This window comes from Armigeres subalbatus, chromosome 3, assembly GCF_024139115.2.
Source record: "Armigeres subalbatus isolate Guangzhou_Male chromosome 3, GZ_Asu_2, whole genome shotgun sequence".
NCBI classification, from domain to species: Eukaryota; Metazoa; Arthropoda; class Insecta; order Diptera; family Culicidae; genus Armigeres; species Armigeres subalbatus.
Window position 1 is genome coordinate 231,222,050 of NC_085141.1, and position 15,016 is coordinate 231,237,065.

General features: G+C 35.3%; 1 protein-coding gene across 2 annotated transcripts in view; it reads right to left on the reverse strand.

Moving 5' to 3' along the window:
* Positions 1-8,790: 8,790 nt before the first annotated feature.
* LOC134220754 (uncharacterized) overlaps positions 8,791-15,016 on the reverse strand; it is a 429,558-nt gene continuing 423,332 nt past the window's right edge. For both annotated transcript variants that reach the window (XM_062699858.1, XM_062699859.1), the window contains one exon: positions 8,791-11,460. In XM_062699858.1, coding sequence (XP_062555842.1) covers positions 11,342-11,460 — 119 coding nt within the window. In that variant the 3' untranslated portion in view covers positions 8,791-11,341. The remainder of the gene's footprint in view (positions 11,461-15,016) is intronic.

Genomic DNA, 15,016 nt, shown 5'->3' on the forward strand with positions numbered 1-15,016 from the left:
GATGTCAAAGAAGTACAAGGACGGATACACTTTTAAACTCACAGAGCCGCCATTACCCGGCGCGAAAAGCTGGATAACTAAAATCAAAACGATAATTGTATATCTTTAGTAATTGAGTAATTGAGTATCTTTTGTTGGATAATTTCATTAGCTTAACGGAATAGGTGCACAAGGAATTCTCGTAATAGCTAAGTAGTGGAGGGTGGTTTTGCCTTCTCGAACACCAAGTGTACGTAAAATCTATATGTTCGCCCCAATGTTAAACTTTTTATATGAAAAATGGGACTTACAGGGTTATAAACTAATCAACTTAGTAAAACGAATTGAGATGATGTCTGTGTGTGCGTGTTTGTATGTATGTGTGTGAATTATCATTTTATCATCAATCATCACCTATTTTAAGGCACTTGTCTTCAACCAATTTGCTCGCCAAAAAATTTGCATTCAACGGCGAAACTTGTTATGAATACAAATGAATGTGAATAATGGAATATCGTTACCTATCAGTGCTATTTTTATCTTTCTTATACATTTTTTCATATGTAAAACATGTGAAAGGCATCAATGCCGATAGGTGGATTAATCAGGCGTTTTCTTATATATTAGTTTAATCACCACTGAAATCACAATTATAACAGAGAAGGAACATATTAAGATTCACAACTATCGAAATAAACCCTGGAGGGAAGGAAAAAATGCGAGATTAAAACATTATCCACTTCCCCCGCAGTGTTCGATACCAGGGGTAAGTGTGAAATTTTTAATTCATTTGTTTTCATGGTACAAACCAAAAGATATTTTAGTTACTAGATAAAGATTGTCGCTTCGGTTCCCTTTGTTCTGCTGTCCGAAACATGTGTGGTACATACCTGTCAAATCGTATGGATTTTCCTTCTTTGACATTTAGCTCCCCTATCCTCGCCAGCAGAAGATGTTCCGGACAGCGACGACAGCGACAATCTTTATCTAGTAACTAAAATATCTTTTTACAAACCACTATAAATTGAATGTGATTAGTTTAATTGTATTATAATGGTCACCTGTGAAATAAATTCACGGGAAAAAGGGACAATGGGTAGGTACATATAAGAATTGATTTTGTGAATGCAAAAATTAACTTCTCGCGAAATCTAAAATGACAGTTCAAGCGTTAACCGTGTTAGTGTATGTATTATACAAATTTTGACATAGTATTAGCACAGACATGTCTGTGGTATTAGTGTGATCATCAAAATATATTCTTGCACAATGTTAGGGGAAGAGGCCCCAAAAGGCCCCTCCCCCCGAGGCAAAACGCCTTTTGTGGTTTCCCTCATATGTACCGTCATTAAGATGTCCGTAACAAACCAGATCTAAAATTATGTAGGTTAGGCGAAAAAAGTTTCAAAATAGTGTATGGGAAGGTCGGAAAAGCCGAAAATGTCCACATTTTGAAGAAACATCTAACATTTTGGCGAGGCAAAACGCCCTAGTGGCACTAACCTACAATGTACTTGCGTCTCCACGCACTATCCATACCAGAATGCTGATTCGCCGACGCGTGGTACTTTGTTTCCTAGGAGCTGCCAGCTACAAGGCGTTTTGCCTCATGAGTTTTCCGGCAACAGAATATCACCAGTTTTTTGAAATGTGAATATTATCAATATGAATGAGATTTTTTACAATTTTTGAATGGCATCAACTAGCTATCTTGTTTATCTGATGCATAATGTAAAAGTACCCATGAATAGCGTTACAAATAAGACAATAAAGCAGTGTTTGCTTAGCTATGGTATATTGCCCCCCCTTCCCCTATGGTGTGGTAAAAACTGTGAAGTATATACATTTTTTCGTGTCGATTTTTACGCTCACGGTGTCAATCCAGTGGGACACCGGAATGGGCGACTAGGGAAGTTGGAGTTTTCTCAAAATCCGTACGATGAACATAACTTCGGAAGTGGTGCGCTGTATAGCGCTTCACCAAACGAAAACAGCGCACTACTTCCGAAGTTAGGAAGTGCGTACCGATTGTGAGAAAAATCCAACTTCGCTAGTTGCTCATTCCGGTTTTCAACTGGATTGAGTACATGTATCGTTCCACATCGTCCTTTAGCTTTAACAAAAATTAGTGTTAAAATAAAGTGACCAGACGTCCCGAATTATGCGGGACAGTACTGGATTCAGCCTACTTGTCCCGCATTGCTAGGCGTCCCGGAAAACGTCCCGCATTCCATGATGATTCTTTAAAGTTTGGAAAATCTTAAAATCTATAGAAAATGGGTGTCTTGCAAACTTAAAGAGATCCAATTACTCAGAAAAAGGCTAACTTGGGCAGTCTAGAGGGTCAATTGAATTTAAAGAATGAAGGTATTAATAATTTTGAGAAAACAGACAATTTCCGTAAGTATTATATAATCTAGGCATCCCAAGGATTATTGAGTTGAGTTTATATGCCAGACTCTGAATAACGCAAAAATCTTAGAAATCTGAAGCATTTTGAATATCCTGGAGGGTCTATAGAATGTGAGAATATTAAGGATTTGTGGTTTATGGAACCAAACATATCTAAATATATTCTGAAAAGTTTAGGTCATGACAATAATCAGAATCGGAAGGATCTGAGTCTGCTGAAAAAAAAACTGGGATATCAGAAAATGTGAAAAATAAGCATCCTTTAATCAGCAAAGGTCTAAAAATCTGAATATGTAATCAGGAAAACGACTGAAACATATGGATATCCAAAGATTGAAAAAGATAATTTCACTGTTTTTAGCCATGTGGTTTTTCAGACTGAATACTCACCTACAAAAGTAAACGAACAATACCCAGTAGAATGAAGAATATTTCTGCTATCGAAGAGCTTCCATTACTGAACCGGGAGTCCAACCTTCATCTCATAATACACAATATACACTGAAATCGTTTTCTACGTGGGGGAGGCGTTCCGCTTAATCGATTTCATCAAACATTAATTTTCTGCTCCCACGAGTTTCAGGGGCCGAAAAATCGTGTAAAATCAGTCGCTTAAAAACGATTCGTGTGAAAGACGGTCCCAGTGTACTACACAATATCCTCAGACGAAGTATTGATTGTAAAACATTTGTTTTTTGCCTTTCTCGTATACTAAGTATACGTAAAGGCTATATGTTCACTCCAAAAACAAACTTTTTATAGAAGGCTCGGAGACCCATAGTGTTATATACCAATCGACTCAGCTCGACGAATTGAGGTGATGTCTGTGTGTGTGTGCGTGTGTGTGTGTGTGTATGTGTGTGTGTATGTGCGCACCAAAAGAGCAAAAAGTTTAGCTCACTTTTTTGCACTTACCCTCAACCAATTTACTCGCAACAGGTTGCATTCGACGCAGTATACTGCCCCATTATTTCCTATTGAAAATTGGCCGATTCGGACTATGGGCTTAGAAGTTATGGCCAAAATACTTTTCCTCATAAAAAAGCGCGTAAAAAAGTTTAGCTCACTTTTAATGCACTTACCCTAAACGGATTCCCTCACAACAGGCTGCGTTCGACGCAGTATCTTGCTCCATTGTTTCCTATTGAAAATTGGACGGATCGGACAATGGACTTGGTAGTTATGGCCAAAATACTTTTTCTTATAAAAAAGCGCGTGAAAAAGTCTAGCTCATTTTTAATGTACTTACCCTAAACGGATTCCCTCACAACAGGCTGCATTCGACGCAGTATACTGCCCCATTGTTTCCTATTGAAAATTGGACGGATCGGACAATGGGCTTGGTAGTTATGGCCAAAATACTTTTCTCAGAAAAAAGCGCGTAAAAAAATCTAGCTCACTTTTAATGCACTTACCCTGAACCGATTTCCTCGCAACAGGTTGCATTAGACGCAGAATCTTGTCTCATTATTTCCTATTGAAAATTGGCCCAAACGGACGATGGGCTTAGAAGTAATGGCCAAAATACTATTTTTTACCGCACGAGAAAGGCATCATCACCGCTAGGTGGATTAATCTGGGTTTTTTAAATACTTTTAAATCGCAAGATTTTGAGGTATTTGTTCGTATAAAAATCGAGTAGCTACCATCATACTGGGTGTAGTAGGTTGATAGGACAAAACATCTGATACGATTTGATACGCTTGTGTCCCGGATTAACCCAAGAAATATCTGGTCACTTTATGTTAAATATAACAGTTTCCATTACAAACCATTACGTTTATCCATCCAACGAGTTGATGAATTGAGTATAATATATATAATAGCTATAGATAGCAAAGATAAAACACGCATGTCACCGTAATCAAGGTTGAATAGAGGAAATTATGGGGGAAAACTATAAATGTAAGTAGTTAGCAATAGAAAGAAGAATGGAAGTGAATAAAAAGCATGAGCATGAGCATAATTGACCGCCCACGGTTGCTACTCCGTTATTGCCAGGTCAGCTGTAATTACACAGAGAACCAACAGATGATTTTGGAAACACGATCGGACGCGCACTAATTTTTCATTTGGTAATTAGTTTATTCACGCACACAACGCAGAACAAAACATTTTGGTGATCGTGGAGTCATTTTGCACGCTACCCAAGTAGCACACGCAATATCTTCCTAAAAGCACCTTGTTTCTATTCAGTTTCATTAAAGGCGTTGGAAAAACATCACAGCACGAAAAAGTGGCATCAAGATGTCAAAAACGTTCGAATTGTGATCAATGTTTCATTAAAATTGCAATGCAGTACGTGTTTGACATTTGGAAATAAACAAACAAATAATACTGCTCTTCATGTTGCAAACACGAAACAAAATCATTAAGTTGCATATTTTTTAACATGAAACTTTAATGCGTGTTTCAAAATTTAATTGTTTGTTTAAATTAAGTTGTAAATAAGTTGAATGTGTCTTCATGTTTAATTTAGCATCGTTCAACGTTTTGACAATTCATTTTTTTTTCCTGTGTTGGTGCAATCTAGTAACAGAACAAACCCGATAACAAAACTTCATAATAGTATGGTTTTTATTGTGAGTCAACATGCAGTCCCTTCGAAGTGTTGAATGGTGCTGTGGTAGAGTGAAGGACTATCAATCACAAGATCCATAAATCGAATCCGGTTTTATATTTTTGTTTTGATTTTTTTTTGCGGTAGTATTTTGCAACATTTGACATTTTACGGCAATCGAAGGATGTCTCCGTAGGCTCCACCTCTTGCGCTTTTTAGATTGCAAGAGAGTTATATTTGATGGCACATACGCAAAGATTGTTTCTTTCCGAATAGTTGCAACAGTGCAACACAGTGAAATTTTCAATAGTGAAACAATTTGTGCTGCTTGGGTAGAAGTTTCTACTATCGCTAGTAACATTTTGGCACAGACAAACAGACGTAACACTTCTTATTTCAACATCGTTCACGGGTTCAACGGATGATTTGAAATACATCTGTGTTACGCGATTGTGCCAAGAGAGGCGCTAGCGTTCAATCGCTTTGACATATGATTAGTGTATATGTTGCTGAGTGTTTTCTGCATTGATGGCGATGATGATGATGATTCATGTAGAAGTATGCGTTAGGAGCAAACTTCAAATGGGAATCAGTCATGGTCATGGCAGTAATGTTTTGTATAAAACGAATGACGATAATTTTTCAAACAATTTATATGAAGAGTTACGTCTGTTTGTCTGTGATTTTTGTGTTATGCTGGATTCATAACACTCTTGAATAGTAAATTATGTCCTTCAAGAGCGTTTCAAAACTTAAAATGTTACTTGGGATTATATTGATTGTTCAATTTGTTTAAATATGATCGCCGGCGAAGAATGAGCCATGAGCTCGCCCAACTATACGGCGAACCCAGTATCCAGAAGGTAGCTAAAGCCGGAAGGGTACGATGGGCAGGACATGTTGCAAGAATGCCGGACAGCAACCCTGCAAAGATGGTGTTCGCTTCCGATCCGGCAGGTACGAGACGGCGTGGAGCGCAGCGAGCGAGATGGGCAGACCAGGTGCAGAACGACTTGGCGAGCGTGGGGCGTATCCGAGGATGGAGAGGTGCGGCCTCGAACCGTGCATTGTGGCGTCAAATTGTTGATTCAGTGTTATCTGTTTAGATGTTAACTAAATAAATGAAATGAATGATCGCTAAAGGAAAAATCGGCCTGCAATATTTTCAACATATAAATCACGGAATGAAAACGTGGACTTGTTTTTTTTATGTAGCGAGGAAAGTAGCCAGTACACATTATGTTCAGAAATATTAGCCTACCATATATTTGACTTTTCATGTTCTAATCTGCAAAACAAAACAATTTGTTATATAGGTTCAATAGTGAAAATTGTTTAAAAAACCTTAACAAAGAAAACTAGCATCGAAGTTGCTTTCAATTGTTTCTTTATAGGGATCTGATTTTTGCTTGTGTATCAGTTAATGTATGGGTTTGTTGAATTATGTATACGATCAGTAACTTTGTATCAAGGGACTGAAGAGAAGGCTAATACGCCTACCCACCATTTATTCAATATGCGTACAATATTCTTGTTTTAATTTCGTTTAATTCATGATAACAAAGCTTCGGAAGTATCGTTGGGTTATTTTTAGACATAAAAAAGCCATTCAAACACAAAAGGCTTGATATACCTCAACTAATTGCAAGTTTTCGTCAGAAAAAGTTCATTGCTAATAGTTAGCAATTACTGCACTAACTGCGAACTAACGAACAATCACCCAAAACGAGCATCTGAGTTCGGGTATACCACCCAGAAACTGGATACCAAAAGCAGAAGTACCAAAACGATGTTGGGCAGAGTGCCATTGTACCGCGGATGACAGGCGTTTCACCCTCCTGCTTTATATAGACCGTGAAATAAATGGCTAATATTTATGCCATGCTACCAGCACATAGGCCATTTCACTCAAAACATGTTATACAAAAAATTGAGAATAATGTTGTATTTAGTTCTCATTAGTTTCGCTTCGAAATGTGTTGACATGAAAATTTGATTAAATAATAAAAGTTAAAATAAGGTTGACATCCAAAATATACTGACACGCGGATTTCTCCGATCTACAGTTTTTCCTTTTCAATTTCCAAAACATTTTCTGCAGCGGCAGATTAAGTTAAGTTAGGATAATTCTCACATACTCCAAATAGAAGACAGATGGTCCTTCTTTATATTATATCAACAAACACCGTTCGCCTGATTGCCCATTAATGACTATCGCTTGTGTTCAATTAAAAAAATAAATCCACTTACCTCGCTTGGCTATACATGGCATCATGAAGCAGAAGTCCCTTACAAGTATCAGAGTACACTCACCGATGTACCGACACCAAAGAAGTATCCTGAAGGTTGAACGCATCTCCATGGGTATAATCTTTGATGAATCCTTTCTTGATAATGTCTTTCGATCTTGTGCGTTCTTGTTTCACCCTATCATAGTCCAACTTCTTGTTTTATCCGATCAAGTCACAAAGATTCTTTCTTCTTTTGGTGTACTGCCCATGATCGCATATTTGTAACACTCGCATTTTTGTTCATTTAGTAAAAAGCCTGTGAATCGTTCAGAAAGCTCAATTTACTGCATCTTATCCCACAATAATAAAATAGGCTTTACTATCTTGCTTATCTGTGTTAAATTGAAAATGATTGAGGTTGTGGGGAGAATTGACAAACGATCTAGAAAATTAACCGAAATGCAAATGTTACATTTATGCGATCATGGGCAGTGTAGGTATTAGCATAATTATAATTAGGTTTTTGGATTTTTTTTTTCATGAATAAAGAAAAATACGAAAATTTCAAATCTTGACAGGAGGTAAAAAGTAATACGTCCGTTTTCTATAGCAGCATGCTACGATCTTCAGGAAGTGAATAATATAACATACTAGTCGACCCGGCAGACGTTGTTCTGCATAGTAGGCGGAAATGTGCGTTTTCAACTGCCCATGCAAAAATTCCCATACAAAATCATGTTTTAGTTTTTCACAATTTTCTTAGCTTCACTCTTGGTTTTCACATGGGAGAATACCCTATAAACCCGTCGGAAACGATAACGAACATATATGCCGAAGGAATTGAGAAAATCCATCCAGCCATTTTCGAGTTATGCGGATACGAACACAGACCATTTCATTTTTATTATATAGACTAGTCGACCCGGCAGACGTTGTCCTGCATAGTAGGCGAAAATGCGCGTTGTGAACTGCCCATGCGAAGTATTCATACGATGCTTAATTTTAGTTTTTCACGATTTACTCAACTTTACTCGTAATTTTCGCATTAGGAAATATCATATAAACCCGTCGGAAACTATAACGAATGTTTCTGCTGAAGAAATGAAAAAAATCCATCCAGCCGTTTTCGAGTTATGCGGATACGAACACAGACCATTTCATTTTTATATATAAGATAACATATTGAACTTTCGATTATTCCAAAAAATATAATAAAATAAAATGTAGTTTCAAGCTGTTGTATAAACAAGGCACTGCTCTGGAAATTAGTTTGACTAGGGTAGTCCAAAAATCAACACTTTGCTTTGCAGATTATAACTAGTACAACATCATACATAACCAGTGCTCAATGAACATTAAGCTGAAACAATTATAAAGCGATCTTATATAATCACCTATCTCAAATCAATTCAGGATCTTGAAGTCAATCAGCGTAGTTGTTTTAACCGTGGGTTGACTGGAACACAGGATTTGTTATTTTCGAAGATGCTCTTGAGGGTAGACTGCAATGGTACCAAATTATATTATAATGTATATGTAGTTCATGAAGGAAACGTCTTCAAAACATGTCAACTGAGGATTTGTGATCAGAATAATGGCACTCTCCTCTCGAGTATCGCATTTTTGTGTTTATTTCCGACAATGTATGTTCCTCTGCTGTCTCTGTACAAAAACCGAAAAAATAAGAGGATTTTTTTTCATTTTTCGTTACATATCTAGAACTGGCTGCATTTTTTTTTCTTTCGATTGAACAGGCGATTCGCTAATTGTGATTCTCATTTCGACTTGTGGCCTAATCTAGAGTTTTAAATATATAAATTTATGGCTATATATAGTTGCATATGTTTTTGTTCATCAAGTTAGTAGTTTCCTTCCGTTGCATCGTCGCAACCCTTTCTTCTGCTTCCATTTAGAACACTGAGCGCGACAACTTTCTGAAAATCATCGGCCTTACCTAAATAGTAATAATTTTTGGTAATATCGGTCATACATTTTTATCCCGGCTCGCAATCCTCGAGTGGTACGAAAAATGTGTCGTTAATATATATTATCATAAGGCATCATATTTTTCCTTCCATTGTGTTGTAAAATACTTCCATAATTGTGTTCATCTTCGTCCACTTTTTTTTCTGTATATGTCAGTTGTAATCATAATCATGTATGCTTTCGTTATGCGCGCTTCGAGAATGAGTGTTGTCGTTTTTTTCTTTTTATTAACACCTAAAAACAGACCTCTTCTGGTGGTAGACAGATTGTTGAGATGAGCTCCGTTGTACAAATATAAAAAATCTATATAAAAACATTCAACTACTTACTTCGAATGACTATTTAGCGTTTCGTACCCTTTGAGTGTGTTTTTTTTTATTTGGTAGTGTATTTTTGGTATCAGGGGAATAAAGTTACTTCTTAGGTTTAGCTTTGGTATCCAGGATTGAAATCAGATAGTGAAATCTTATATGTGATGGTTGAACAATGCGACAAACTTAAACACTACATTGTAATCGATATAAACAGAAATATAGCACAATTCAACACTTACATGTACAACTACTGGAGACAAAGTATGGTTTGCAGTTCAAGACGATCTGGTTTGAATTTTTGGTTCAGAGTGGATTCTACTCGCTTAAAGCAGAATACGACTTAGTTTTCGAATGTTGCTCATATCGAACCACTTTATGTTTTATGAACGCGCTTTCAATATTTTTTTAGCTAAATCATATTTGATGGTTTCCAATACATAATTTAGTAAAGCAATTCCATACGATTGCATTTTTTATTAACAGTAATTATTAGTTATGTTTAGAATAAAATCTGATCAGTACTGATAGAATTTGGCAAATGGCTAACTCTGGTGAGAAACAACAAGTTCAGCACAAATTACATAGTACTAAACTGCACAAAATAGTGTAACTATCCCATATGGTGGGAAATGACGCAAATATGCGACAGTTATGTTTATACAGATGTTACATATGTTGCATCTTATGCCTTTCCTTGCGTAAGCAATAGAGTGAAAACTATTGCTGGATGCCATTAAGCATGAAGCATTTTTAAAATCATTATTATACACTATGAAGTGTCACAATTTGAATGGAATAAGTAAAACAAGTTTACTATCGCTGCAAGCAGAATTTATAATCACATAAATAGTTATGCTTGCGACGGCAGTTTCGACTAGTTACACACAAAGCTTTAATTATAATTCATATTAGGTATTAGCAAATTATTTGGTTCCCAATTAACGTATTTAGGCAGCATTAAACGGAATAGTGTAATGATACGGTATAAATACTGTGTGACTTTAACGAAACTGCTCTGTTTTCCATCATTCATTTTCATATTTATCGTATATCGAAACAAAACATACAGAATCAATTTAATCGATTCTTTATGCTAACAAGAAAGCTTACTGCTGAAAAACAATCATAAAAGTAACTAACGAAGCAATTGGCTGCATTTCAAGTCTTTGTATTTGCCATTCTCGTATTTTTTATATCGATTATACATTAATGAATATGAAAACGACGAGATAAAAAAACCGAAACAGTTCACTTTGGATATTAAACAGTATTGTGCAAAACCAATGATTGTAACTACATTTGAACTGAGAATTGGTGACATAATATAACTTGTCATTGTTATGCTGCCGCTAACAGCAAGTCCAGCACATTTTTAATCATTAATTGAAGCTGACTTGCAATTATCGGCAGTATTATGTTGCAAACAGTTTGACACAATGGAAACAATAAGTTTTGTTATAATTTTGATTCAACAAAAGACATTCGAAATGTAAGTCGTATTCCAACCAATGAGACTATCCTTTTAAACGAAGCATAATATGTCCGTTTAACGTACATATTTCCTTTTCCTTTCTTTTTTGTGCAACATAACACGACGCGAATCCTCTACAATATCTACACACCATTATTTATCAATCGTTTTATTCCGCTCTGCGATTCGCCTTACTATAATTCCTGCAGACACTCACATTTCAATCACATCGCAAAAGTTCAGATTCCTAGCGCCCTGGCACAATGCAGTCTACTGCATAGTACTTCCTTTACACTTTCGAAGTGTTTCCTGTTGCTTATCTATGGACAAAATGTATATGCAAATATCGATCACGAATCTCTACCTCGGTGTACTGCTTGAAGTTCGTCTACAAAAGCGTCGACGTGAAGATGAGTAAAATTGTCACCAGGGTCGCTATTAGGCCTGAAGTGGTTCGCAGCTGGTCCGGCAGGGCGGTAGCACTGCTACCGTCGGTGGCATTCAGCTCTGTGGAAGAGGGTTTGGACATAAGATTTAATTAGCGAGTACTGTAGACTGTGACACGTTTGGACATGATTGTTTTAATAAGAACACATGTGGACAAATAGAAAATCAAAAGTTAATTGAAAGTTCAAAAGTATATTATGAAACAGATAACTTATATCCAAACATGAAAACTTTTCCTCGCAACGTTGTGTAAGGATTAATAAAATATTCCAGACGAAAAAAAATCCCCTCTAAAAAAATTGGAATTTTTCATAAAAAAAACTAGGAAATTACCAATAAAGAAATGATGGTATGAGCAATAAATTAATATAAAATTTCCACAAATAATGCAAAATTGCCATGAACTATTAAGAATTTTCCACAAAACAAAAATAAATTTATTCAAAGCAAAAATTGCAATTATAAATGAGGAATTTTCCATAAAGTAATCAAAATGATCCATGAAAAAAAACAATATTTCCATAAATTAATCAATATTAGCAATAAACAATTACAAAATTTTCCACAAAATAAATATTTTTTTCCATGATTAATTTAAATGGAAAGTTTTAAATTTATCATGGAAAAAAATATTTATTTAGTGGAAAATTTTGTAATTGTTCATTGCTAATATTGATCAATTTATGGAAATTTTGTTTTCTTTTAATGGAACATTTTGAAAAAATCAATACAGAGCAATAAAAAATATAAAAATTTCCATAAAGAAATATAAATCAGCAATAAAACTGAGCAATACCCTTCTTTAAAAGCGTTTAATGTTCATGGAAAATTTTATTGTTTTTTTGTATTTTTTATGAAAATTTTATATTTTTCTCTATTGCTTTTTATTGATTATTTAGAGGAAAATTTAAAATTTTCTATAGAAAAAAAATCGTTTTGTGGAAAATTTTGTAATTGTTTATTGTTAATATTGATTCATTTATTGAAATTTTGTATTTTTTTCGTGGAACATTTTGATTTCTTCATGGAAAAATCTTCTTTTATAATTGCATTATTTTGTGGAAAATTCTCAATTGTTTATGGAAATATTGTATTATTTATGGAAATTTTATATTTATTTCTTGCTCATACTCTGATTTATTTATTGGCAAGCTCCTTTTTTATGGAATATTTCCAATTCTTCATGGAAATTTTATTTTGCTGCCAATATTCCATAGCAATAATTTCGTAGAGCACCTGGCTTTCACTCCAGAGTATTTATTAGCATTCACATAAAATAATCATAAGCTTTTTGCTCGTTTCCAAGCGAATGATTTTTGTTGTTCTTAATTTCATTATACTTTCCCATTGTCGTGTTACCCATAGTATTGAGTCTATTTATTTGTAATGTAGGTAAATGTAATTCTTTCATTCTTTCTTCAATCCATCACACAATTAATCATAATCAGTACTGAAAATTATCATTTTCAATAAGAGATGTCACGCGATGTTTACATATCTACCCCTTTCTATAGAAACGCGAAGAATGAATGGCATGTTAAAAAAATCTGAAAAAGTTTTTGCCCCGTGACAGGGCATGAAAGTGTGCAATATCTGCTTTATGTTTGTGTTTATTACCACTTTTAACTCGGTGAATAAAAGTAATATGAATAATGTATCGACTAGTCACTATTCTTCGCATATATCTATTAAAATAATTTGGAAATTTTAGTTGTAAGATAAAGCAGCACCATCTTTTCATGACTGCCTTTTATGCAAAATTGATCAAAGAACCCACGATTCTTTTATTTGGTCGCCTGAAATAGAAAAAGGCGCTTTACTATCTGTCTTATGACGATCACGACGTTTTGCAGTACACTGATCATGATCTTTATTCATTGCTGACTGATCATAGTAGCCTCCTTCCAAATATATGTCATATTCCTTTTTGTTGCTCCTATAAAGATGGAAGCAGTTCAGTCATGCATATCAGTTATTGCATAGTAGAATGAATGTGTATACCTAGACGAATCCAAGTAAAATTAAGAAGGAGACACAGCTACTGATCCGTCTTAAAAATACGAGGCGTAGGCAACAGCAAAGAACTCGCGATCCCGCTTAGAAAGTTTTTTGGCGAGATTTGCAAAAGGGAAATGAAAAACGTTTCGCTATTCTGAAAAATATCAACTTTGAGAATAATGTCTCAAAGTTGGATCCCAGTTCGAAACTCTTTTGAAAATTAACGGAAATTCTTCAAAAAACCATAAAAGCCAATTCCAGCGCTTAGGGAGCGTCCACAAATTACGAAACACTTAGAAGGGGGAGGGGTTGAGCGAAGTGTGACGGTCCATATAAAATTTTCAGACGTTACGTAATTAATGGATCTTCACTTAAAGAGGGAATTAAAATTGTATTAACAAATGGTGAAAAGGCTCAAAAACGCATGGAGAAAACAGAATTGCGCAATAAAAAATAGAGACAGTACTTGTCGATAGAAACACTTCCGCACGCGATAGTATATGAGCAAATCAAACCACCTTCCTTTTGCCATATTTTTTCCTTCCTCTTCATGCGGGAGTTTGGCAGAAGGAAGGTCGTGCGATTCATACAATCACAAATATTGTCCTCCGCTCGCTTTCAAATCGACTTCTTCAACACATTATTCATTTTAAGTTTGGGAGAGTGTCCACTAATTTGAATTAAGTGAGATCTATTACTAATTCAAAAATATGAAAGCTCCGGATGATGATGGAATTTTTTACATAATAATCAAAAAAATATTATTAAAAAACGCCAAAGTTGTTTCCGTATCGTACATCAATCAGCTTTTAATTACAACTTGTCTAGAATGCATTATAAGTATTTATGTAAATTGTGTTAATCGAAATGAATTCTTTAAAAAATGTTGGTACAGCTTGCAACGTAGAAATAATCAGTCACGGTCTTACGAGCAGTTTGCTTGTTTATTCGGCAAAAAAGCTTTAAAGCTAAAAAACAAATTCATTCGTTTCACAATTCATAGATAAGTGTTTGGTAATACTCACAATTCAGTGACTCTGGGTGTATCTAGTCTACGTCATAAACCGTTCTGTGATCTGTTTCTAGTCAGCCCTAGTTTAAGTAGTATGTAAGGTCTTAGTCATAAGTTCAACTTTAGTTTTTAGTCTACTCACAATTACGTATTCCGTTTAACTAATTTAAGGGGGTAATTCAGGTTTGCACAGGAATTTAACTCAATAGATACTATCTTAGGGCAAGTTATGCATGTGACCTAACCTAGAAATACAACATTACAACAATCATTATTTTCATTTTGCGTGACAACGAAACTCCGTGATTAGCTCACTAAGATTATTATTTGAGCTTATTTGCTTAGGTCATCAAAAATTTTTCTGCTTAACTTCACTAATTTACTTTAACGCAATCAACGTTCGTATTGTTATTCTTTAGCTCTGTTATATTTTCCTAGTTGACGTCTCCCTGTCAATCATACGCACACCGACAGCGCCGTACTGGCAAGTGATCCGTCATTTCTGCGGCATCCCTGTGGTTCCTTTCTGCTGTAGCCCTACATTCGTAACGCCTCCCGCTACATTCCCCTCCTCGTAATACAGTTCTGCAGGATTACTTCTTTAAA